The sequence below is a fragment of the Cynocephalus volans genome, chromosome 8 (assembly GCF_027409185.1).
Source record: "Cynocephalus volans isolate mCynVol1 chromosome 8, mCynVol1.pri, whole genome shotgun sequence".
Lineage (NCBI taxonomy): Eukaryota > Metazoa > Chordata > Mammalia > Dermoptera > Cynocephalidae > Cynocephalus > Cynocephalus volans.
In genome coordinates, this window is record NC_084467.1 from 17099609 (window position 1) to 17124084 (window position 24476).

The 24476-nt window shown below is 46.2% G+C and overlaps 1 protein-coding gene across 1 annotated transcript; it reads left to right on the plus strand.

The window, feature by feature from the left end:
* Positions 1-12590: 12590 nt before the first annotated feature.
* Positions 12591-22615, plus strand: LOC134384480 (chymotrypsin-like elastase family member 3B). The gene is made up of 8 exons (XM_063106011.1): positions 12591-12731; positions 17268-17353; positions 18635-18732; positions 18846-18980; positions 20271-20407; positions 20757-20899; positions 21695-21847; positions 22534-22615. Exons 1-8 carry the CDS (start codon positions 12647-12649, stop codon positions 22600-22602), a joined length of 906 nt encoding a protein of 301 aa, XP_062962081.1. The 5' UTR covers positions 12591-12646; the 3' UTR covers positions 22603-22615.
* Positions 22616-24476: the final 1861 nt, after the last annotated feature.

Below are 24476 nucleotides of genomic sequence, written 5' to 3' on the forward strand. Positions count from 1 at the left end.
GGTTAACATCACATTTGAAATATTTAAAGTGGATACTAAACTGTGCCAGCTATGCAGACAATTAAGTGCGTTGTTGTGGGTGATGGTGCTGTGGGTAAAACATGTCTCCTGATATCCTATACAACAAATTTCCATCCGGATATGTGCCGACTGTAAGTATAAAGGCTTCCATTAGTTAATAAAATGTATTAAAATTTGTCCTTTGAAAAACACTTTCTCTGTGTGTACTGAAATTGTTCTGTTGTCTGCCTTTGTTTCCTGTTCTGTTTTTTAAAAAAAATCTTGACTTCTCATGGGTAAATTATATACAGTTTAAAATTAAACAGCTGAAAAAATCTGTGGAAAGTCAGAAGGGGTGACACAAGGATTTGCAAGAAGTGCTGGAAGGCAGAACTCCAGTAGACAAGATTCTAAAGAGTGGTGGTCTCAGTCTGGAGAAGTGTGCCCTACATCTTGTGTATTAGTCCATTTTGTGATGCTTTAAAAGAAATACTTGAGACTGGGTAATTTACAAAGAACAGAGGTTTATTTGGCTTACGATTCTGGGACAGCTGCATCTGGTGCTTGCCTCAGGCTGCTTCTACTCATGATGGAAAGTGACAGGCAACCAGCAGGTACAAGCAAATCCCATGGTGAGAGGAAGCAAAAGAGAGAGAGAGAGAGAGAGAGAGAGGAGGTGCCAGCATCTGTTAAACAATCAGCTCTCTCAGGAACTAATACAGCGAGAACTCACTCATTGATCCCCCCACCTAGGGACAGCATTAATCCATTCATGAGAGGTCTGCCCCCATGGCTCAAACAGCTCCCAGCACTACCACATGGGGGATCAGATTTCCATATGAATTTTGGAGGGGACAACACACCCAAATTCCATCATTCCACCCCTGGCCCCTCAAAACTCATGTCCATCTCACATACAAAATACAATTATTCCATCCAACAGTCCCAAAAGTCTTAGCTTGTTCCACCTCCAACTTGAAAGTCCAAAGTCTCATCTGAGACCAAAAGCAAAACTCCTTCCAGCTGCGAACCTATAAAAATCAAAACCAAATTTATCTACTGCCAAGATACAATGATGGAAAAGACATTGGGTACACATTCCCATTCCAAAAGGGAAGAATAGAGCAGAAGAAAGAAACAGGACCCAAACAAGTCTGATACCGAGCAGGGCAGGCATTGCATCTTAAAGCTCCAAAATAATCTTCTTTGACTCCAAGTCCTGCATGCTGGGCACAATGGGGCATCTGGGCCCACAAAGCCTCTGGCAGCCTCACTCCCATAGCTCTGCCAGGCACAGCCCACTTGGGTGTGCTGGTGCCTGTAAATGTTTCAGGCCAGGGTTGAATGTTGCCAGTGGCCTTACAAATCTGGGGTCCTGGCAGCAGCCCTGCTGCCTTCGCTGTACTAGACATTGCCCTGCTGGGGGCTCTCTGAAGGGTCTCTGACCCCACTTTTCTCCTCAGCATTGCTTTAGTATATGCCCCCTGTAGCAGGACTCTGCCTGGGCCCCCAGGCTTTTCCATACATCCTCTGGAATCTCGGTGGAGGCTACCACGTCTCCACTGCTCTCACGTCCTGCTGGCCTGCAGACTTAACACAACGTGGGTGCCACTGATGTTTCAGGGTTCTACTCTCCAGAGCTGCTGCATGAAACACACTTGGGGTTGCTTGAGGCAGGGCTGCTCATCCCCCTGCCAGTGTATCTGGCTGCCCTGGGAGGTGTGGGAGGCTGAAGGAGCAAGAGGCAAGTTGGAGGCCCCCACGTCCTGCAGTGGAGACCCTACCCAAGCCTGGCTCCAGCCCAGACCTCTGACACCACCAGCAGAGTGGCAGGTAACAGACCCAAAGGCAGGAAAATTCCCTTGGGCTTGGCCTGGGCCCAAGATCCTAAGAGGCAAGGGCTGAACCCTGGACCCAGTGGGCTAAAGCCTGCCCTCCGTGCCCAGCCTGGCAGAGTTCAGCTGCTCTGCCCCAGAAACTCAGGCACCGTCTTCACCCCTGAAACCACCACCAGCAGTTCAGTAAACGCCAAGTACCCTGCACAGGCAGGGAGGGTAACTGGGATCATGAGATGTGGGTTCAGTTCCCACCTCTGCTTCTCAAAGGCTGGACAAGGTGGGTGCTTTACCTCCCCTCTCTGAGCCTCAGTGGCTTCATCCTATTTCTAGCTTAGGGGTGCTGTGGGGATTAAAACAGAGAAGGTCTCATTAATTCCCTTCCCTTACCACATTCAAAGATCCCCAAAACAAGATAAGCTTCCAGAAACAGCTGAAGCTGCCTGAAGCCCTCGCCAACTCTGCTGCCTCCCTTCCTCGAGTGTGGCACCATCTTCCTGCTGTACATGTTTGTTCTGTTCCTACACATTGCTGTTCTCAGCACAGCCTTGGCCTGCATGTGTTCAAACATTATATGTATTATGGCATTATACCGAATGCATTATTCTGTAATCTGCTTTTTACTCAGTGAAATGCTTTTGAGATCTATCCATATTGATCCATGTAGCTGTAGTTCAATTATTTTCACGGTTTTGTATTGCATTCTACCAATATATCAGAGTTTATCCGTTCTCCTATCAATATACATTTAAGTTGTTTCCAATTGTTTTCATTATTTCAAGCAACACTGAAATAAACTTGTACATATCAAAAAAATGAATTAAGCAAAGGTGGGTGTTATCAGGTAGCATACATTTATTGACTAGTGATGTTCACTCTTTACTTTGATAACATTTTCTGAACCCCAATCAGGGGCCAATGACTAGATGATGGGGCAGACCATCTGAGGTTGGGACTGTCTGTAACGTAAGAGCAATCTTGTCTCACACTGTTCAGTGCTTCCTGTGAGGCAAGCCTGTGCTAAGTAGAGTTACCTGTGAGGAGACTGAAGCACAAAGAATTTAGGTATATGAGGGGACTTCAAAAAGCTCATGGAAAATATAGTTAAAAAGATAATACAGGGCCGGCCCCATGGCTCACTCGGGGCCACAGGATAGTGGCTGAGCAGGAATTCAGACCAAACCTGGACCTGTCTGACTCCACTGCCCATATTTTAACCACAGTGGAGGGTCCCCAGTTGAAGCCACCAGAGCTGTGGTAGCATAAATGCAGGAAGGACTGATTATAAGTGGGGACTCAGGGAGGGCTTCCTGTAGGAGGTGTCATTCCCATCCAGCCTAGAGACATGGGGAGCATCACAGTGGGAAGTAGTGGGAGGCATCCAGGAGGAGGAGCCCTTGAGGCCAAGGCACAGAGGCTGACAGATTTAGCCCTGTCCACAACTTCCCTTGCCAGCCCCTTGACTCCTCCCAGCCATAGGACTTTCCTAATTCTTCTCTTTTTACCTACTTACTCTTGGGTTATGTCCTCTCTCTTTATCCCCCAGTCATTCAGTCATATGTTCTTTCATCTATATATTCATTCATCCTTTTGTTAATTAATTCATCCATCCACTCACTTAGCATGAATTGAGCACCAAATCTGCTCCAGGGCATTGAAGCCTGAGTGATGCTGTCCTTAGTATTGGTGGTGAGCGCTTCCACCACACTCAGTTCAGGTCCCATGAGCAACCCCTGCGACGTGTCTTCCCTCTCAAACACGCCCAGAGGAGAACACACCCTTACATCACCTGTAACTTATTAGAAAAAACGTGGAGATAGTCCTGACTCCCGGGCACCCCCTGCTGGCAGTTTGTAACACTACAACCTGGGCTGGAGAGGGCCAGCATGGCTCTGGGAAGGGGCTGCTCTGGGTGCCCCGTTCGCGCCTCCTTCACTGCAACTTTTGCCTGCAAATCCATTTTAGGGGCTTCTGAGGGTGGGGTTCTTGTTAGAAGTGTTCAATACCCTTGCCTCTGCCAGGCCTAAGCCAAAGGCCAGAGTAAGAAGCAGTGAGAGAGAGGTGTGAGTGTTGTATTGGGGAGGGATGTGTGCTCTATAATGTGTGTGCACATGATGTATGTGTGTTCTGTGGTGGTATGTGTGTGAGGGGTGTGTATATGGGGGTGCCAGGGTACAAATTCTGACGTTGAGCTTGTACATCATGCTCTGGGCATGATGGAGAGGTGCATGTGGGTAAATCTTACTGGCACACACTAGGTGTTCTCTGGGTGTACGTGTGGGAGGCTGGGCATGCAGCCTTCTCACACTTAGGTGGGGCGACTCTGAGGCATTGGCTCCCAGTCGGATTCCAGTAGGACGGGGCTCCGGTTATAAATTAATGTGCCCTGTCGAGCCCCAATCAGGCTAACATCCGACTTTTCATCACAGACCCTAAAAGCCAGAAAGGAATGGGATGATATATTCAAAATACTAAAAGACAGAGATTGTCAGCCAAGAATACTTTAACCTGCAAGGCTATCCTTCTGAAAATAAGGGCAAATAGTATATTATTCAGACAAACAAAAACTGTGGGAGTTCACCACCACATGACCACACTTACAAGAAATTCTCAAGGGAGTACTAGGTTTGGTTCCTGAAAAATAACTAGCACTGCCATAAAAACCCAAGAAAAATCTAAACCCACTAGTATAATAAAAATGGCATTCATGAAGAGAAAACAAACAAAAAGGCTATCAACAACCCAAAGAACCAACAAATACAGAAAACAAACAGTAAATCAGAAAGAAAGGAACAAAAGACACCTAAGACAACCAAACAACAATCAATACAATGCTAGGAGTAAATCAACACTTTTCAATAACAACTCTTCATGTAAAAGGCTTAAATTCCCCAATCAAAAGACACAGACTGGCTGACTGGATTAAAAAGGAGGACCCAACTATATGCTGCCTTCAAGAGACCCACCTCACCCATAAAGACTCACATAGACTAAGAGTGAAAGGATGGAAAAAGATTTACCATGCAAACAGAAAAGAAAAACGAGCTGGAGTAGCTATTCTTATATCTGACAAAGTAGACTGTAAACTAAAAACCATAAAAAGAGACAATGAGGGACACTACGTAATGATAAAAGGATTGATCCATCAAGAAGACATAACAATCATAAATATGTACGTACCCAATGTTGGAGCAGCCAGATTTATAAAACAAACTCTATTAGATCTAAAGAAGGAAATAGACACTAATACAATAATAGCAGGGGACATGAACACCCCACTGTCAATATTGGACAGATCATCGAGGCAAAGAATCAGCAGAGAAACACAAGATCTAAACAATACTCTAGACCAATTGGGCTGGGCAGATATCTACAGAACATTCCATCCAACAACCTCAGAATATCCATTCTTCTCATCAGCACATGGATCATTCTCAAGGATAGATCACATATTAGGTCACAAATCAAGTCTCAAAAAATTCCAAAAAATTGGAATTATCCCATGTATTTTCTCAGACCATAATGGATTAAAACTAGAAATCAACAACAAATGAAATTCTGGAAACTATACAAACACATGGAAATTAAACAGCATTCTACTTAATGACATATGGGTCCAAGAAGAAATCAAGCAGGAAATCAAAAAATTTATTGAAACTAATGAAAATAATGATACATCATACCAAAACCTGCGGGATACTGCAAAAGCAGTACTAAGGGGGAAATTTATTGCATTAAATGCTCACCTCAGAAGAATGGAAAGATGGCAAGTGAACAACCTAACACTTCACCTTAAAGATCTAGAAAAACAAGAACAATCCAAGCCTAAAGTTAGCAGATGGAAAGAAATCATTAAGATCAGAGCAGAACTTAATGAAATTGAAACTCAAAAAACAATACAAAAGATCAATGAATCAAAAAGTTGGTTTTTTGAAAAGATAAAATTGACAAACCATTAGCATGGCTAACAAAAAAAAAGAAGAGAGAAGATTCAAATAACAAAAATTAGAAATGAAAAATGTGATACTACAACTGATTCATCTGAAATACAAGGAATCATTAGAGACTACTATAAACAACTATGCGCCAACAAGTTTGAAAATCTGGATGAAATTGATAAATTTCTGGACACACACAAGCTCTCAAAACTGAGCCATGAAGATGTAGAAAATCTGAAAAGACCAATAACAATAAAGGAGATTGAAGCTGTTATCAGCAAGCTCCCAACAAAGAAAAGCCCAGGACCAGATGGATTCACAGCAGAATTTTACCAAACATTCAATGAGGAATTGACACTGATTCTTTACAAACTATTCCAAAAGATTGGAACAGACGCTAATCCTCTAAACTCATTCTTTGAAGCAAACATCATCCTGATACCAAAGCCAGGTAAAGATATAACCAAAAAAGAAAACTACAGGCCGATATCCTTGATGAATATAGATGCAAAAATCCTCACTAAAATTCTAGCAAACAGAATACAGCAACACATACATAAAATTATTCACCACGATCAAGTGGGATTCATCCCAGGGATGCAAAGTTGGTTCAACATATGCAAATCAATAAATGTGATACACCATATTAATAAAATCAAACACAAGGACCATATGATCATCTCTATAGATGCTGAAAAAGAATTTGATAAAATTCAACACTCATTCATGACAAAGACCCTCTATAAGTTAGGTATAGATGCAAATTATCTCAACATAATTAAAGCCCTATATGATAAACCCACTGCACATATCATCCTAAATGGGGAAAAGCTGAAAGCTTTTCCTTTAAGAACAGGAACTAGACAAGGATGCCCACTCTCACCACTCCTATTCAACATAGTGTTGGAAGTACTAGCCAGAGCAATCAGAGAAGAGAAGGAAATAAAGGGCATCCAGATTGGAAAAGATGAAGGCAAACTGTCCCTGTCTGCAGATGACATGATCCTATATCTCGAACAGCCGAAAGCTTGTACAAAAAAACTCTTGGAGGTGATAAAGGATTTCAGCACAGTAGCAGGATACAAAATCAACACACAAAAATCAGTAGCATTTCTTTTCTCCAATAGTGAACATGTAGAACGAGAAATAAAGAAAGCCTGCCCATTTACAATAGCCACCAAAAAAATAAAATACTTAGGAATTGAGTTAACCAAGGAGGTGAAAATTCTCTATCATGAGAACTACAAACCACTGCTGAGAGAAATTAGAGAAGATACAAGAAGATGGAAAGATATCCCATGCTCTTGGATTGGAAGAATCAACATAGTGAAAATGTCCATACTACCCAAAGTGATATACAAATTCAATGCAATCCCCATCAAAATTCCAATGACATTTTCCTCAGAAATGGAAAGAATTATCCAGACATTTATATGGAATAACAAAAGACCACACATAGCCAAAGCAACGCTGGGCAAAAAAAATAAAGCTGGAGGCATAACACTACTTGACTTTAAACTATACTACAAAGCTATAATAACGAAAACAGTCCAGTACTGGCATAAAAACAGACACACCGATCAATGGAATAGAATAGGGAATCCAGAAATCAACCCTCACACCTACAGCCATCTGATCTTTGACAAAGACAACAATCCTATACACTGGGGAAGAGACTGCCTCTTTAGCAAATGTTGCTGGGAGAATTGGATATCAATATGCAGGAGAATGAAACTAGACCCATACCTTTCACCATACACTAAAGTCAACTCAAAATCGATTAAAGAATTAGATATACACCCTGAAACAATAAAACTTCTTAAAGAAAACATAGGAGAGACACTTCAGGAAATAGGACTGGACACAGACTTCATGAATATGACCCCAAAAGCACGGGCAACCAAAGGAAAAATAAACAATTGTGATTATATCAAACTAAAGAGCTTCCGCACAGCAAAAGAAACAATTAACAGAGTTAAAAGACAACCAACAGAGTGGGAGAAAATATTTGCAAAATATACATCTGACAAAGGATTAATATCCAGAATATACAAGGAACTCAAACAACTTTACAAGAAAAAAACAAGCAACCCAATTAAAAAATAGGCAAAAGAGCTAAGTAGGCATTTCTCTAAGGAAGATATACAAATGGCCAACGGACATATGAAAAAATGCTCAACATCACTCAGCATCCGGGAAATGCAAATCAAAACTACACTGAGATACCATCTCACCCCAGTTAGGATGGCTAAAATCCAAAAGACTCTGAACAATAAATGCTGGCAAGGTTGTGGAGAAAAAGGAACTCTCATACATTGTTGGTGGGACTGCAAAATGGTGCAGCCTCTATGGAAAATGGTATGGAGGTTCCTCAAACAATTGCAGATAGCTCTGCCATATGACCCAGCTATCCCAGTGCTGGGAATTTACCCAGAGGAATGGAAATCATCAAGTCAAAGGTATACCTGTTCCCCAGTGTTCATCGCAGCACTCTTTACAATAGCCAAGAGTTGGAACCAGCCCAAATGTCCATCATTGGATGAGTGGATACTGAAAATGTGGTATATATACACAATGGAATACTACTCAGCTATAAAAACGAATGAAATACTGCCATTTGCAACAACATGGATGGACCTTGAGAGAATTATATTAAGTGAAACGAGTCAGGCACAGAAAGAGAAATACCACATGTTTTCACTTATTGGTGGGTGCTAAAAATAAATAAAGAAATTCACACACACACACACACACACACACAAAACCAGGCCGGGGGGGGGGAGAAGACATAACAACTACAATTCCTTGAAGTTGATACGACAAGCAAACAGAAAGGACATTGTTGGGTGGGAGGGGGGAGAGGGAGGAGGGAGGGAGGTTTCGGTAATGGGCCACAATAATCAACCACATTGTATATCGACAAAATAAAATTAAGGAAAAAAAAAAATTAATGTGCCCTGTCTTCGTTTCCTTCCTTCCCTCACTCACTTCCCCACTCCTACCTACACTTCTCTGGGTCACCTCCCAAATAAACTACTTGCACTCAGATCCTGTCTCAGAGTCTGTTCCTGGGACATTGGAGGATGCAACCCAAGGGGAGAGGCCAACGCTCTGGAGTTGGCAGAGCACGAAGATGGCCTGAGCCTGACTGCACAGTGTCGTCACTGTGCTGCTAAATTAACCAGCTGGTGATTGTACCACCCCCCAACCCTCACTTTCTGCTTAGGTGAGAAAACCCTTACCATTTAAGGATCTTTTAACAGAACCATCTGTTACTTGTGGCTGAAAGCTTTTTTGTTGTTGTTTATTTTGGCACCTGGTCAGTATGGGGATCCGAGCCCTTGACCTTGGTGTTATAACACCACGCTCTAATCAACTAAGCTAACTGGCCAGCTGCATCTTTCTAAGAATATAGCAACACAGCACTCTACAGGGGTGCATTGCAGGTGAAGGGCAAGTCGGCAGCCAGGTGCGGCCTAGCCATGGAAGATACAGCTGTGAGTGTGAGTGTGTGTGGCTGTGTGCACGTCATGTGCATAGACACCTGCATGTGCAAGGCCCTATGGACGGCTGTGCATCTAGGCCACAGAATTGGGTAGGCGTGTTTGTGCACGTCCTGCCTGGTTTCTCTGTCACTTCTAAATTTTGTCTTTCTTCAACATCTCCCTCATGCTCAGCCCAACTTCTCCAAGACCCCCACTCTGGTGACCTGGACAAGCTGTGTAGAATTCAACTAGTGTCCCTGATGGTATTGCTGTGCTTCAGACTATTTTCCACTCAGCAGCTAGAAATAGGCTTCAAAACCATAAGTTGAATCATGTGGTTCTCTTGTTGAAAACCCTTCAAAGGCCCCCTATTGCCCTGGGGCTCCTATCCTTGGGGGCTTGGACGGTCTCCAGCCCCATCTCTCCCCTCACCTTCCACAGAAGCTCCAGCCCTCAGATTCATTCCTTGCTGTATCATGGTTGGGCAGGAGCAGGCTGGATTTCCCAAGCAACAGTGACAGCAGGCTTGCAGTGGGAGATTGGTGGGCGGGAAGAAGAGAGAAACTAGAGTATTTCTCCCCCAACACTCCTCCATGGCTCCCACTGGACAGGCCCAGGGTGGCCCAGCTTCTGCTAAGTGACCCCAGCTCCTGGGCTCCGGCTACCAGCATTTCTGCCCTCTGTCCAGCCATCCTGGGAGGTAGCGATGGCTAATCTCTGGCTTCCCTCACCTTCCCTCTTGGCTTCTCAGCACTTTCCTCACCTGGGTAACCAATTCCCTGGATTAAATTTGCTCTGTTTCAAATGCTTGAGATTTCTCCTTTCTGGTTGGATCCCGACTGACTCAGGTAGCCTCTTACTTCCGCCCAAGGAGGACACCAGCAGCCTGTGCCGGACACAGCCAATGGAACGGCAGAGACTGAAGCCCAAACCTTGGGTACGTCTTGCTTCTGAGGCTCCCGCCTCTCAACTTGAAGTCCTGTGAGATTACATTCCCTAATTGTTGAACACAGGCAGGGTTTCCTGTTGCTTGTGTCTAAAAATATTTAAATTCTGCAAGGTGACTGGTTAGCTCAGTTGTTTAGAGTGTGGTGTTACAACATCAAGGTCCAGGGTTCAATTCCCCATATTGGCCAGCTACTAAAAAAATAAGGGAACAAAATATTTTAATTCTGGTTTTTGTTTTCTTTGTTTTTTGGCAGCTGGCCAATATGGGGACGTGAACCCTGGACCTTGATGTTATCAGCACTATGCTAATCAACTGAGCTAACCGGCAAGGCTTGCATCTGAAAATATTTGTATTTTGTGGCAGAGACCTGTAGCTTCCCCCAATATCCATGCTCCCTTTCTTCCATGATAAGAGGATTTCTCAATGAGCAGAGGACTGTGCAAAATGAAAACCACATTTCCCTGTGTCCCGGGCAGCCAGGTGAGACCATGTGGCAGAAGAGATGTATGCAAATTTCAGGTTTCCTGCTTAAAGATGAAGCTTGCCCTTTCTCCTTTCCTGTCTGGAACAGGGGTGGGGTGGAGGAGCCATTGCACGCTGCATTCATTTGCTAGAGCTGCCATAACAAAGTACCACGATCCGGGTCACTTAAGCAACAGACATTTATTCTATCACAGTTCTAGAGGCCAGAAGTTTGAAATCAATGCATCCACATGTTATTCCCTTCCAAGGGCTATGAAGGAACGATTGGTTCCAGGTCTCTCTCCTTGGCTTGTAGATGGCCACCTTCCCTTTCTGCTTGTCTCCCTGTGTCCCAATTTCCCCTTTTTATAAGAACACCAGGGCCGGCCCATGGCTCACTTGGGAGAGTGTGGAGCTGACAACACCAAGTCAAGAGTTAAGATCCCCTTACCGGTCATCTTTATTAAAAAAAACAAATTAAAAAAAATAAAGACCACTGTGTATGATTCATAGTGAACCTTGGCATTTTAAAGACTCTGAGAAGTCCTGCAGTAAAGAACCATTTTAACTTTGTTTGACCTTGTACTTCCCAGTCCCATCTGACCTTTCATTCTTTGCTGAGTGCCTGCGGGGTTCTGTTCTGGGAACTGAGGCCACAGCAGCAAACAAAGCAGACAAAAATCCCTGCCCTGTGGTGCTCCGATCTAGTTAGACCTTTTATCAGAGACATCTATTAGTGTCCTCTACAATGCTGCTCTTCAGCTGCACCACCCAACGCTGGTGCTGAGCTTTTCTGGGACACGCAGACGGTGTGGCCTCCATATGTGCCCTGCATGAATGTCAGGGTCAGCGGTACTTTCAGGGTAGGAAGAAGGCATTTGAAGTGCCCTTTAGCTTCATTCATTCATTGTCTCCTTTTATAAATATTGTTGAACACCTACTATGTGCCAGGCTCCCTTCTGGACACTAGAACTTTGAAGATGAATAAGTTAAAGTTTTGTCCCTCATGAGCTTCCTACTGACTAGAAATAATGGATACATTCCCCCCACTAAGAAAGACTCCCCAGCTCCCCACCCTACCACTCCTCTGCAGTCCTACCTCGTAATTCCCCGTACTCTCTCACCTGGACTTCCAGCTCCATTCAGGAAATAGCTGCCAACCTTCCCTGCCCAATTCCCTCTTACTGCGAGGTTGGGAGAAGGTTCATCTTTAGGAATCTTGCTCAAGCTGCTGCTAGGCCAGAAACCCCCCAGAAGGTTAGTCAGCAACGCAGCTGTGTCTGTCCACAAGGCCTTGAAGATGAGACCCGACCTGTCTGGGATTGTAATGGGACAGCTGGCCTCAGAAGGTTCATCTAACTTTGGAACCAAGCAGAGGGACAGTGTGGCCACATGTCTGTCTGTGGAGCCAACAGGGAGGCTGGGACTTGCTCCAGATCACACAGATAAACGTTGGGGAGACTTCTTGTTTGAAGGTCGGGGGGGGGGGGCCCTTCCTGCACCCTTGGGTTACCCTCTACAAGGCCAAGTACTAACAAACCAGGAGGCCTTGAGCTACTCCAGGCTTTCTCTGGGTCATCATTTCCCCATCTGTCAGGTAGAAGAGGTCGGATCAGATCATCTTCAGGCCTGTCTCATTTAGACATTCTGCAGGGCAGTCTGGGAGTATCTGCCCTGCCCTTCTGTCTCCCTAGCCACCTCCTGGCCCCTCCCTCTTTCTTCCTCAGCTCGGGGTCTGGGGAAAGGCTCTGAGCTTCAAAGCTGACCAAATAAACATGACCAGGCCCAGAGGGACAGGGGGTCATGGAGGGCATGGCTATTTTTACCACAGTTTGAAGGACGATCACAGCTGCATCTGTTGTGTTCACACACTTCCCATGGGTCCAGGTGACTGGAGTGGCAGACATCACTGCGGGGGTGATAAGAGGGGCTACGTCCCAGCTGCATGCCTGACTTTCTACCATTGGGGTCTGTTTAATGCAGTCAAGCATTGTCCTCCTCCAAGGCTTCCAAAATGTGGGTGCCCCAAAAGAAGGCTCTACGCTGAGTCCGAAATACTCTGGTAAGAAGGAGCTTCCTAGAGCATTTGGATGTTGACAAGCGACTAAGATTACTGAGGATGTCTGAGGAAATTTATCACACACCTACAAGATGCAGGGCCCTGGGCTGGGAGGGTGTTTACAACAGTCAGCAAGGATGTGCTAAGGTTTTTTCACAAATTAGTGTGAATGAAGTTCATTGATTTAGTGCCAGATTTACTTATTTGCTGTACAGTTTACTGTAGTTAACACCTCACAGATATGATCCCAGGTGTTGTTCTATCTTAAAAATACACCCTGATCCCGCCTGTATCTCTCCATTTCTGTCTCCACAATCTCAGGCCAAGCCCCTCTACCCATGCTTTACCCAGGTGTCTAACGCTGCTCCAGCTGGTCCCCTCACTCTCACCCTTACAGTCCTCCTCCAGCACCCAGGTCTTTCCCCTACTTAATCACCTCCCCCTCAAACCCCTGGCTTTTTCCTTATGCTTAGAAGAAAGACCCAGTACCTAATCATTCTGACCCACAAAGAGGACCTACAGGGTCTGGCCCTCACCTATGTCTGTCTCATTTCTTGCTTTCTTTCATTCACACTTGTGCTCTCTCTCTCTCTCTAAATTTGGATTTCAGGTAGCAGGACTGGATTCATCATAATCCTCAGTCCATGACATACTCTCATCATGGAAACCTGAAAAGGGATCTTAGTCCACTCATGGGCCACTTTAGATATGTAACAGTTATTTTAAGGAACTGACTCAGCATCTTCCAGTATAATGACAGGGATGAATCTGAAAAGCATTAAGCTAAGCACAAGATGCCCAGAAACAAAAGGTACCTACTGACTATTGCATTAAAGATTCTAAAACTTTCTGCATAAAGATTCTGGAAAAGGTAAGACTACAGTGAGAAAAAGTGGATCACTGGTTGCCAGGGGCCTGGTGTGAGGGTGGCATAGAATGTGACAAGGCAGAAGAGAAATTTTAGGAGTAATGAAAATGTTCTATATCATGATTATGGTGGTGGTTATAGGACTGTATATGTTTGTCAAAAGTCATTAAATTTTACAGTGAAACTGTAACCAAACAGGGCCCACTGCCCAATGCACAGCAAGCCAAATATTGACACCGTTCTTTGCAGCAGAGAAAAAATTTCATTTGCAAGGCAGCTGTAGTGGATTGAATTATGTCAGCCCAAAACTCCCTGAAGTTTCTATTGTGTCCCCCAAGTTTTCTGTATTAGAAACAGCCCCCACTGTGGCTGTTAAGAGTGTGGCAAATCCTATTATGGTAATTGAAAGGTGGAACGTTGAAGAGCTGATTGGGTTGCAGGAACTTGCAGAAGTGAATGGATTAAAACTGGTGGTCGGAGGCATGGTTCTGAGGGCTTTAAGAGAGGAAGAGAGTCTGTCTCTCTCTGCTCTCTCTACTTCCACCATCTTGCAATATGAGTCCCCTGGGTCACTGTTGCCACCACCAGATGGACTTTGGACTTCTCAGGCTCAGATATTGTCAGCAATAAATTTAACTTTCTTTATATATCACCCAGTTCAGTGTACTTTCTTATAAGCAACAAAAGCGGACTAATACAGCAGCCAAGTGAGAAGATGGGAGAAATAAATCTCAGATCTGCCTTCCCAACAGTGGGAAAGAAGGGACATTTATGGGGAAGTGGTTGTAGGTGGTGCTAGGTGTGGGGGGGTATTGATTGGATAAAGGGTTTGAGGAAGTTCTTCAGTAATCTCCACAGTGCAAGCTGTCTGCATGCCTCTCTGTGGGCTACATGTTTAAAAAATGTTGGCATTAGCACGATCTGGAGGTGGTGTTTTCAGCCCTCTGTCATCAAACGGTCACCCATCAGACATTGTGAGCGCTCTGTAGAGAGGTCTTTGGGCTCAAGCAGTTTAGACCAGTTTGTGCTGGGCCAAGCTAACTCCAACAGTCTTGAAAAACACCTTAGGCAAACAGTCATGATTTCTGCAACAGAGGCTTTATCTTAAAAGGCAGGTAGGAAACAACAGAGTGAGAGGTTAATTATGACAATTTACTGAAAGAAGGAAGCAGTTTAAACAGGGAATACATTGTAACTGAAAAGTCACCACTTATAGAACCTGGTGAATTTTATTGGACATAAATTAACCTTCAACAAAGCCAAAACGAAAACTGCCAAGACAAAGCTAGAACCTCTAGTAACATCTAATCTATCCCCCTGTCACAGACCTCAGACTTCAGCCAACTATCACCTGGAATACTATGTTTATCATGCCTTTGCTTCTCTTTTTATATAGTTTTATCCACCTATTCATCTTCCTTAGAAAGTGTATTTAAACATTTTAGTCATTTTTAATTCTTTAAAAAGTGTATTAACTGCATTTAATCTTCTGGAACCTACTTTTTTTCCCCTCCTTAATTTGTATTCCTACAAATTATCTACATTGTGACATGTCACTGTGATTCATTCTTTTTGACTGCTGATTTACAGTCTACTGTGTGAATAAACTACACCTCTTCATCTATTTGCCTCAATGGACATTAAAGTGGCTACTGAGGACTGAGGACAGGGCTGCCGTGAACATTCTTGTCCATGTCCTCTGGGGTGCATGTGCAAGGCTTTCTCATGGGTGTACATCCAGCAGTGGACTGCTGGATCGCATGTGAATTCAGCTTTGGGAGTCTCCTCTTCTCTCACCTCACCTCCCACCTCTCTCCACTTTGACTACTTAGCAGCAGCCACAATGGCCTCCCTTTTCTTGAACAAGCCAAGCTCATTCCAGCCTCCAGAGCTCTGCATCTGCTTTTCCTTCAGGGCTTCCCATGGCTGGCTCTTACTTATCGTTCAGGATTCAATCAAATATGAGCCCCTCAGCACTAATGTCTCTTTCCCTCTCCCCATCTAAATGAATTACACCCATTCCTGCCCCAAACACTCATGTTTCATCCTCTTCACAGCACCTAACACAACCACAATCAGAAATACCCTTCTTTTGGGTTGATTTGTCATTGTCTCCCCCACTAGACTCAAGCTCCAGGAGGGCTGGGACCATGTATTGTTCAAGGCTGTGTCCCCTAGAACAGTGAGTATTACATACAGACAGAAAGTGCTCAACATTATTTTTTATTTCTTAATCGAGGTGGGTACCCATTAATCTCATGTTATAGATAAGAAACCTGAAACTTGGAGAGGTTAAGGCATGTGCACAAGGTCGCAGAGCTTGGAGGGGCACAGCTAGGATTTGAACCCAAGTCTGACCCATTCCAGTGCCCTTGTTCTTTCCTGAAAGAGACCAGCTTGTTCTGATGTGAACTTCCCTTCCTGCTCCCCTGTTATCAGCTGGCCATTCAATGCCACCTGTGCAGTCCCATGGAGGGAACCCTGGCTCCGTCCATTGGCTGTCACTCCTTCTGCAGTGGGTGGAGGCTGTGGCCTTGGACCATGGGAGACTTGGTGTTTCACCACCTGTTCTGAGATGGGGTCCAGTCTGGCCCCCCTCCACTTGCCTTCTGCTCTATATTAGTGTCCCAGGCTCCGTGTCCCATACCTACCTTCTCAAAACTCATGATGTTCTGGCTGCTGAGTTCCATCCTATTGGCAGCCTATGGTAAGATCCCAGCCTGTGTCTGTGCCCTTCTGGGGTGGGAGACTTTAAAATCCACCACCCACCCTGGGTCCCATGACCCCAAACACCTGGTTTCATGGGGGGGTTTCAGCATGTACCTGGAACACAATTGTGGGGTCTTTCAGCTTGGTGCTGCATCAGGAGAATCCAGCACCTAAAGGGCTGGGGTGGGAGTCCTTGATAGGGGCAGTAAACAAAGTCTAAAGGTTAAGAGTTTGGACTCTGCATTCAGATGGCTTGAGTTGGGTTTTCCACTCTGCTTAACACTCCAGCTCTCTTTTCACACTTCCCACACCTGGCTCCATGTCTTGTGGTCTGGCCTTCTCCTGGTCTCTCTGCTGTATCGCATTCCAGCTGGGGGCCACCTCCTCCAAGCAGCCTCCCTTGACTGACAATAATGGTAACAGATAACACTTATTGAGTGCTTACTATATGCCAGGCAGAATGCTGAGGGTTTTTTCTTATGTTATCTCATGTAATTCTCATACCAGCCCCCTGAGGTCAGTACTATTATTATGTCTATTTTATAAATGCGGAAACTGACCCTCAGAGAAGTAAAGTAGCTCATCCTAGAACAAAGGGCAGAGCCGCACTTTGAACCCAGGCAGTCTTACTTCTAAGTCTCCACTCTTTAGGACAATAGCTACCACTTTCTGAGGGCTCACTGGGCACCAGTCACGGTTCTAAGTGGATCAACCTCTTTAATCCTCCCACTGAAAGAGGCCGCGTTTTCATCTCCATTCTCGGACTCCTGGGACTCTGGAAACCCCTGCTGTAATCAGAATGCTCACTGTTCACTTGTGGCTACTGAGGTCCAGAGAGGGAAAGGGGCTTGCTTGCACAGGGTCACACAGCCAGTTTGTGGCACGGCTAGAACTGGGACCCTAGCATTCTCTTTTCTTTTGGGGACCCTATGGCTGAATGACACCTGTACTCTCCCCTCTAGCCTCAGGCTATGGCCACCGTTCCTACCACCTCTCCAGCCGAGTTGTCAATGGTGAGAACGCGGACCCCTGCAACTGGCCCTGGCAGGTAAGAGCAAGACCTGTTGCGCTAACCCCCACTGTGGTCTCTGGACCCCAAGCTCTGACTGTGAGGCATGCAGTGTTGGCCCCACCGCTTCCTTTTCTATGACTTGCTCCAGCTCCCAAGGGACAGGAAACCCGTGGACAATGCACTTCACATGGAAGTCTTGCCCATTCAGTCTGTAAACCTCACTGGGCTGTTTGCAGTTTAAAAGTGGGACCTAGGGTAAGGGTGATGCATAACTCAAGGGGTTGGCACAGTAATAGTGGAATTTCAAACACTGTGTTTAGGGAGGAGGTTTTGGGGGACTCATTTCTAGACTCCCCAAATTCTATAACAGAGCTATGTGGTTTGAGAGAAATGAGAGGATGAAGGGCTCCATAGGGGCCAGTGGAGGGGAGCACAGAGGGTGAGGCTTACTGTGCTGCCCAATACAGTAGCCACGAGCACATGTAGCTCTTCAAATGCAAATTAATTTAAATTAAATCATGTCAAAAATTCAGTTCCTCTGTTCTAGCCACATTTCAAATGCTCAATAGCCACATGTGGCGAGTGGCTACCATATTGGACAGGAAAGCCATAGAACATTTCCATCATCACAGAAAGTTCTATTGGATAGGGCCTGGACGCTTGTCCTGTAAAGGACCAGAGAGTAAATACTTCAGTCTTTGTTGGTCATATGGTTTCCATAGCAATGACTTAACTCTGCCACTGAAGCATGAAAGTAGCCATAGGCAATACGTAAATGAATGAGTGTGACTATATTTCAATAAATCGTTATGAAGGAAAACATACCACAAGCTAGATTTGGCCCATGGGCCATCGTTTGTCAATTCTTGGTCCAGAGGGAGGTATTGAAAGTCAGATGTGTAGGAAATTAGAAAAGAGGCAGAGGACTCAGAGCGAGTTGTGTTCAGAAGATCCAAGCGGCCTCAAAAGATCTGAGGTTCAGAAGAATGGGAGGACTGATGGAGCAGAGGGCATCAGGGGGCTCTCAAGAGACAAAAGGATTGGGTACCCTAGAGAGCAGAGAGTGTTGGGGTCCCCAGGGAGGTCATAGTGCCTGTGGTGGGAGGCTCTGGAGAATCAGGATGTGATCCCAGCAGGAAAGTGATAGGGCTCCCATAAGCAGTTGTGCAGGTTGTGCACTGCACATTTCAGAGGGTGCCGTTATTTCTGTGTGAATGGTGTCCTCTAGGGTTGTAGAGTACACAGCTTGCACAGCCATGGCAGCAACCCTTATTATGGGGCTCAGACCACTCAGGCTCTTTCCTCCTCGGCCACCAGGTCGCCTTGAAGTATAAGTACTCTGGGACCTACCACCTCACCTGTGGGGGCACCCTCATTGACGCCGACTGGGTTGTGACCGCGGGCCACTGCATCTCGTGAGTTCGCTCACTTACTCCTGTCCCTGCATGAGACCCAGGGCAGTGGGTGACTGTGGGAGAGGAGGGAGGTTGGCCAGTAAAGCCCAGACTAACCTCACCCCCACCGGCAGGAGCTCCCGGACCTACCAGGTGGTGTTGGGCGACTATAACCTGGCTGTGACGGAGGGCACTGAGCAGGTGATCCCTATTAATAATGAGAACATCTTCGTACACCCAGACTGGAACTCCGACTGCGTGGCCTGTGGGTGAGTAAACTCTCAGGCTTGGGACCCACGGCCTCCTCCACTCATCCCTCCATGATCTGAAGCCAAATCTGAGGAGACTCCCAGGGACAGTGGGGCTTGGTCCAGCAGCGTGTGCCCATGTCCCACACGCTCAGGGCTGGAGCCAGCAGAGCCTAGAAGGATTTTCAAAGCCAATCATCTCTTCCTACACAGGGGACAGCAGGGCTCAGGGAGGGGCAGGAACTCCCCTAAAGCCACTTGTCTGGTTGGCCTCAGAACCCAGCAGTCCTCTGGTGCCCCCCTGCACATCCAAGGGCTCCTCCTTTCAGATGCTCATCCAGTACCTCCTGGCTTCCTGTCACCGTGGGCCGAAGGAGGGGCACTGGACTGAGTCAGGCTCTGACACTAACTCTCTGTGGCCCGGGCAAGTCACTGCCCTTCTCTGGGCTTCAGTTTTGCCATTTATCAAAGGTCAGGACTTCCTGGGTGGTTGTGAAGGTCGAGACAATCTTGTATTTTTTGGCGGCTGCTGGCCGATACTGGGATCTGAACCCTTGACTTTGATGTTATAACACTGAGCTCTAACTAACTGCTACTGGGCAGCCCCAAGGGGACAATCATCAGCCCCTCAAGTGTACACAAAATTAAATGTCCGGGTGGCTCAGTTTTTTTGGTGAGAGGGTCAAAGGAGGGTGCAGAGTCCCCAGAAGTGCAGCATAGGAGTGCGGGGCCATCACAGCAGGGACACCCAGCCACCCTCACAGGGCTCCTGGGGTAAGCAGAGAGAAAAAGCAGATCCAGGTGAAATCTGGGTGACAAGCAGGCAGAGGAAGTCACAGTAGTGGTTCTCAAAGTGTGGGCCCTGGGCCGACAGCATCAGCCTCACCAGGGAACCTGGAAGAAACGTGAGTTCTTGGGCCTCAGCCCAGACCCCCTGCATGAGACACTCTGGGGAGGGACCCAGCAAGCGGTGTTTTAACAAGCTCTCCAGGTGACCTGGTGCAGCTGCAGTGTGAGAACCACTGCTGTAAAAGTCAGACAATTAGGAAGGCCAAGGGTCAGCGTGAGCTGAGGGGCTGGGAGGGCTTCTTAAAGTTGCTCAAAAAAAGATAGAACAGTAAAAGAAAAAAAGTAAAAGCAAAAAAAGAAAAGAAAAAAGAAAGGAAATTGCTCAGCCTTAAGAATGGATTTGGAGGGGGAACGGAGCAGTGGGGGTTTCCCAGAGGTGAAAGCGCCTGAAGCAAAGACTGGGAGGTTAGAACTGGTCCCGCTGGGGGACCAGTCTCCCCATGACTCTTCCCTCGTCCCCAGCAATGACATCGCCCTCATCAAGCTCTCGAGCAGCGCTGAGCTGGGAGACAGAGTCCAGCCTGCCTGCCTTCCTCCTGCTGGTGACATCCTGACCCATGACACACCCTGCTACATCACTGGCTGGGGACGTCTCTCCAGTACGTGCTGACCCCTCTAGCAGGCCAAAGGGACAGTGGCAGAAAGACAGGGCCGGGAGTTGAAGGTGACCCCAGGACTGGTTCTTGGCATTTTTCTCCCATTTCTCTCCAGCTGCAGCCTTCTCCCTCCATCCTCCCCAACTGGAATGTTCCATTGAACATGTTTTAGTGTCCCCTGCATGCCAGGTGCTGGAGGTATAATGGTGCACAAAGCATCCAGGACCATAATAAGCAGTGGGAGGACAGTCCCTGTCAGGCCAGAAGAGCTGTGTGCCTTGAATGTTCCCCACTCTGGGGCTCCCAGCTCTGCACACCCAGAGTCCCCACTCCATTTTCTCTGTCCCCACAGCCGGCGGGGAACTCCCAGACATTCTGCAGCAGGCCCTGCTGCCCGTGGTGGACTATGAACACTGCTCCCAGCGTACCTGGTGGGGCTCCACCGTGAAGGAGACCATGGTGTGTGCCGGCGGGGACATCCGTTCCGGCTGCAATGTGAGTCAGCTGTCACCTGCCCAAGATGCCGCTGGGCCTGCAGGGCCCTGAGGCACATCTGCCGTCTGCCTAGAAAGTGGAGGAGGTATCTTTCCTGCTTGCCCCATTCAGTTTCCAGGCCAGGCAGGAATTGGAGGAAACCTGCATCACCCAGACACGGAGCCCGGGCCTAGGAGTCAGGACCCTGGATTCTAGTCCCAGCTCACACCCTGACTTGACCTGGGACAAGTCACTGTCCCTCCCTCATCCTTAGCATAGCAAGGGATACAGGCACCGTGACTTTGAAGTCACACCAACTCTGTGGTTCTGAAGTTATAACTAAACATTGAGTATAGTATCATTGTATTATAAGTGCATGTGAATAATAATCTTAATAATTAAGTGGTACTAATAATGGGAACTACCGTTTGTCAAGTGTTTCCTCTCTACTGTTGCTGTTGTGCTAAGAATGTTTATCATCTCATTTAATTCTCAAACGATCTTGTAAGACCGATATTATTATTCCTCATCAAAAATGGGCAAACTAAGGGGCTGGCCCGTGGCTCACTCTGGAGAGTGCGGTGCTGATAACACCAAGGCCATGGGTTCAGATCCCATATAGGGGTGGCTGGTTAGCTCACTGGGAGAGCGTGGTGCTGACAACACCAAGTCAAGGGGAAAGTTCCCTTTACCGGTCATCTTTAAAAAAAAAGAAAAAAGGACAAAAATGGGCAAACTAAGGGTCAGAGAGGTCAAGTAATGGGGGGTGTCTCAAATCCCTAAGGCTTGGAACCAACTCCTTCCAACTCATTCCAGGGTGACTCTGGAGGACCCCTCAACTGCCCTGCAGAGGATGGCACCTGGCAGGTCCACGGTGTGACCAGCTTTGTTTCTTCCCTTGGCTGCAACACCCTCAGGAAGCCCACAGTGTTCACTCGGATCTCAGCCTTCATCGACTGGATCGAGGAGGTGAGGAGAACAGGACACCCGGAGGGCCCCAGGGTGGTGGCTGTTCAGAAAGGTGCTGAGGGGACAGGTGAGAAAGAACTGACCCTAAAGGGGGCCTGAAGGTCAGTGGTGGGCGTCCCTTGGTGGTCATTTAAGGGGGCTTGGGGATGTTTTCTGCTCCAGTGGGGCCCGAAGAACCTTGATGGCTCTGGGTGGGGCTTTGAACTACTGCTGAACTTCCTTATTTCAACAAATGTTTATGAAGTGCCTCCTCTGGTCCTTTTTCTCATGGAGGATAGAAAGATATGCCAGACAAAGGGCCAGCTGGTGGGAAACAGGTGATGAAATGAACAGTATTAATGAATTGTGGTGAGAGCAGTGATGGGGGCCTCGGACCGCAGTGAGGGCAGTGACCTCACCTGGGGACAGGTGTTCATAACAGTATCAGGTATGATTTATAGGCCACTTGTGCCAGGTGCTGTAAGGAGAACCTCAGTTAATAGCTTAATCAGGAAATCCCATGAGGTAAATACTATTATTACCCCTAACATACAGATGAGGAAACACAGGCTCAGAGAGGTCAAGTCACTCTCCCAGGGTCACACAGCTCATGAGTGGAAGGGCTGGGCACGGAACAAAGTTGCATCCAGCTCCAGAACCTATGCTACTAACTAGACTCTTCCGTTCCCCATGCCCTCTTTTTCCAGACCATAGGCAAAGAACTAGGATCAACATGCCCACGGAAGTGCTGCCTCAACATCAATTGTATAGAATAAAGATCTCTCAGAAATTCCCAAGTTGAATCTTTCTTCCTTCATTGGCTCACGTATTCCCCTTTGGCCTGTTCTTAGAACCTTAGCTCTGTTATGCAGAAATGAGATCAGATCCAGCCCTGTCATATGAAGATGAGAAACACATGAGATAGGAGTTGCTATGGAGAGACCAACCATCCTGGTTTGCCTGGGACTGAGCAGTTTCCTAGGATGCAGCACTTTTAGTGCTAAAACTGGGAAAGTCCCAGGAAAGCTGAGACAAGTTGGTCATCCTAGTGTAAAATCACACAGAAATCAGTGGCTTTTCAATGCAGGTATAAAAACATGGCAAAATCGGCAGAAAAACAGACTCTTGGGAGACTCTTGGTAGGGTGGGAAGGACCATGTGTTTTCTGCTTCCATTGATGGGTTGGAGAAGGAAGGGTGTGGTCATTTATTCATTCAACAAACATTCATTCCTTGTTCTAGAGGAGAGCTGAGAGGGGGATGAGGATGTGGTTCCTGCCCCGAAGTGGCTTGTTGTTTAACGAGTAATGAGCATATCAGAGTTATTCATTACACATTTACCAGGTACCTGCCTTATGGCAGGTTCAGGGCTGGGGGTGCCAAGGTGAGTCAGACAACCCCAGGGAGAGCACTTGCTGCAGTGGGGTGAAGATGAACACACAGGTGCACCCGCGGTGCTGTGCACGAGGCCCGAGCCCAGCACGTTGCTGCTGAGGTCAGAGAGCCCAATTCCAGGCAGACGAAACAACTGAATCCCTTTCCTCATGTTTCTCCTGAACACCGTGAAAGGAAACATGGTCCCAGCAAGCACATGATAACTAATTTTTAACATTAATGCTGTTCCATTTGTACCTTCCCTTTAAGAAGTATACTTTAATTTTCAGAAGCTTAAAAGATACAAAATGGAAAATAATATAGCAAACAACAAAGTAGGTATTCTCCCTTAAGACCTAACAAATTATATATTTTTGCTTCATGTTTTTATTTTTCTTTTTTCTTTTAAAAAATTTTTCTTTTATTTATTTATTTTTTATTTAATTTTTTTAAAAAGATGACCGGTAAGGGGATCTTAACCCTTGACTTGGTGTTGTCAGCACCACGCTCTCCCAAATGAGCCACAGGCTGGTCTTTGCTTCATGTTTTTAAAAATAATGATTACGGTTAAGGTAGAGACCCCTTGGTACTCTTCCCAAAGGTCATTATCGTGATGGGTATAGGGCTGTGTACAAAATAGCAATGCTTTTCCTTTTAGGCACATAATAGGGTAGCTCTTGCCTGGCCCCCTTAAAGGCAGGTTTGGCCGTGTGGCTTGCTTTGGCCAAGGTGAAGCTTTGAGAGACAGGGTGATTTGCTAAGCTCTCCTTCCCTCTGCCATGACATCTGGTGGCTGCTAGTCGGCCTGATCCTAGAGTGAGAACATGTGGAACAGAGCCCTTGATGACCCCAATGGACATGGAGCACAACCAAGAAATAAACTCTGTTGTTATGAGCCACTAAGATTCTTGGTGTTGTTTCTTACAGCAGCATGGACCTAACCTGTCCTGACTGATAAAATGAGTTTGGAATTTCTTCTTCTACTCCATGCAGTTATGTTTTTATCACATATATGGATATCCATAAACAATATTTTGCATTGTTTTGGTTTTAAAGAAATACATGCAGATATTCATGCTGTATGGACTGTCCTGCGGCTTGCTTTTTTCATTCAATCTTATGTTTTTGAGGTCTAACCATGCTGCTTTATACATCTCTAGTTCGTTGCTGGTTTGTAGAGTGTCCCATCGCATCATAACACTAGTTCCTTATCCTTTCCCCTACTTATGGACATTTAGAGCAGGTCCGATATTTTGTGATTACAAACCGTGCTTCAG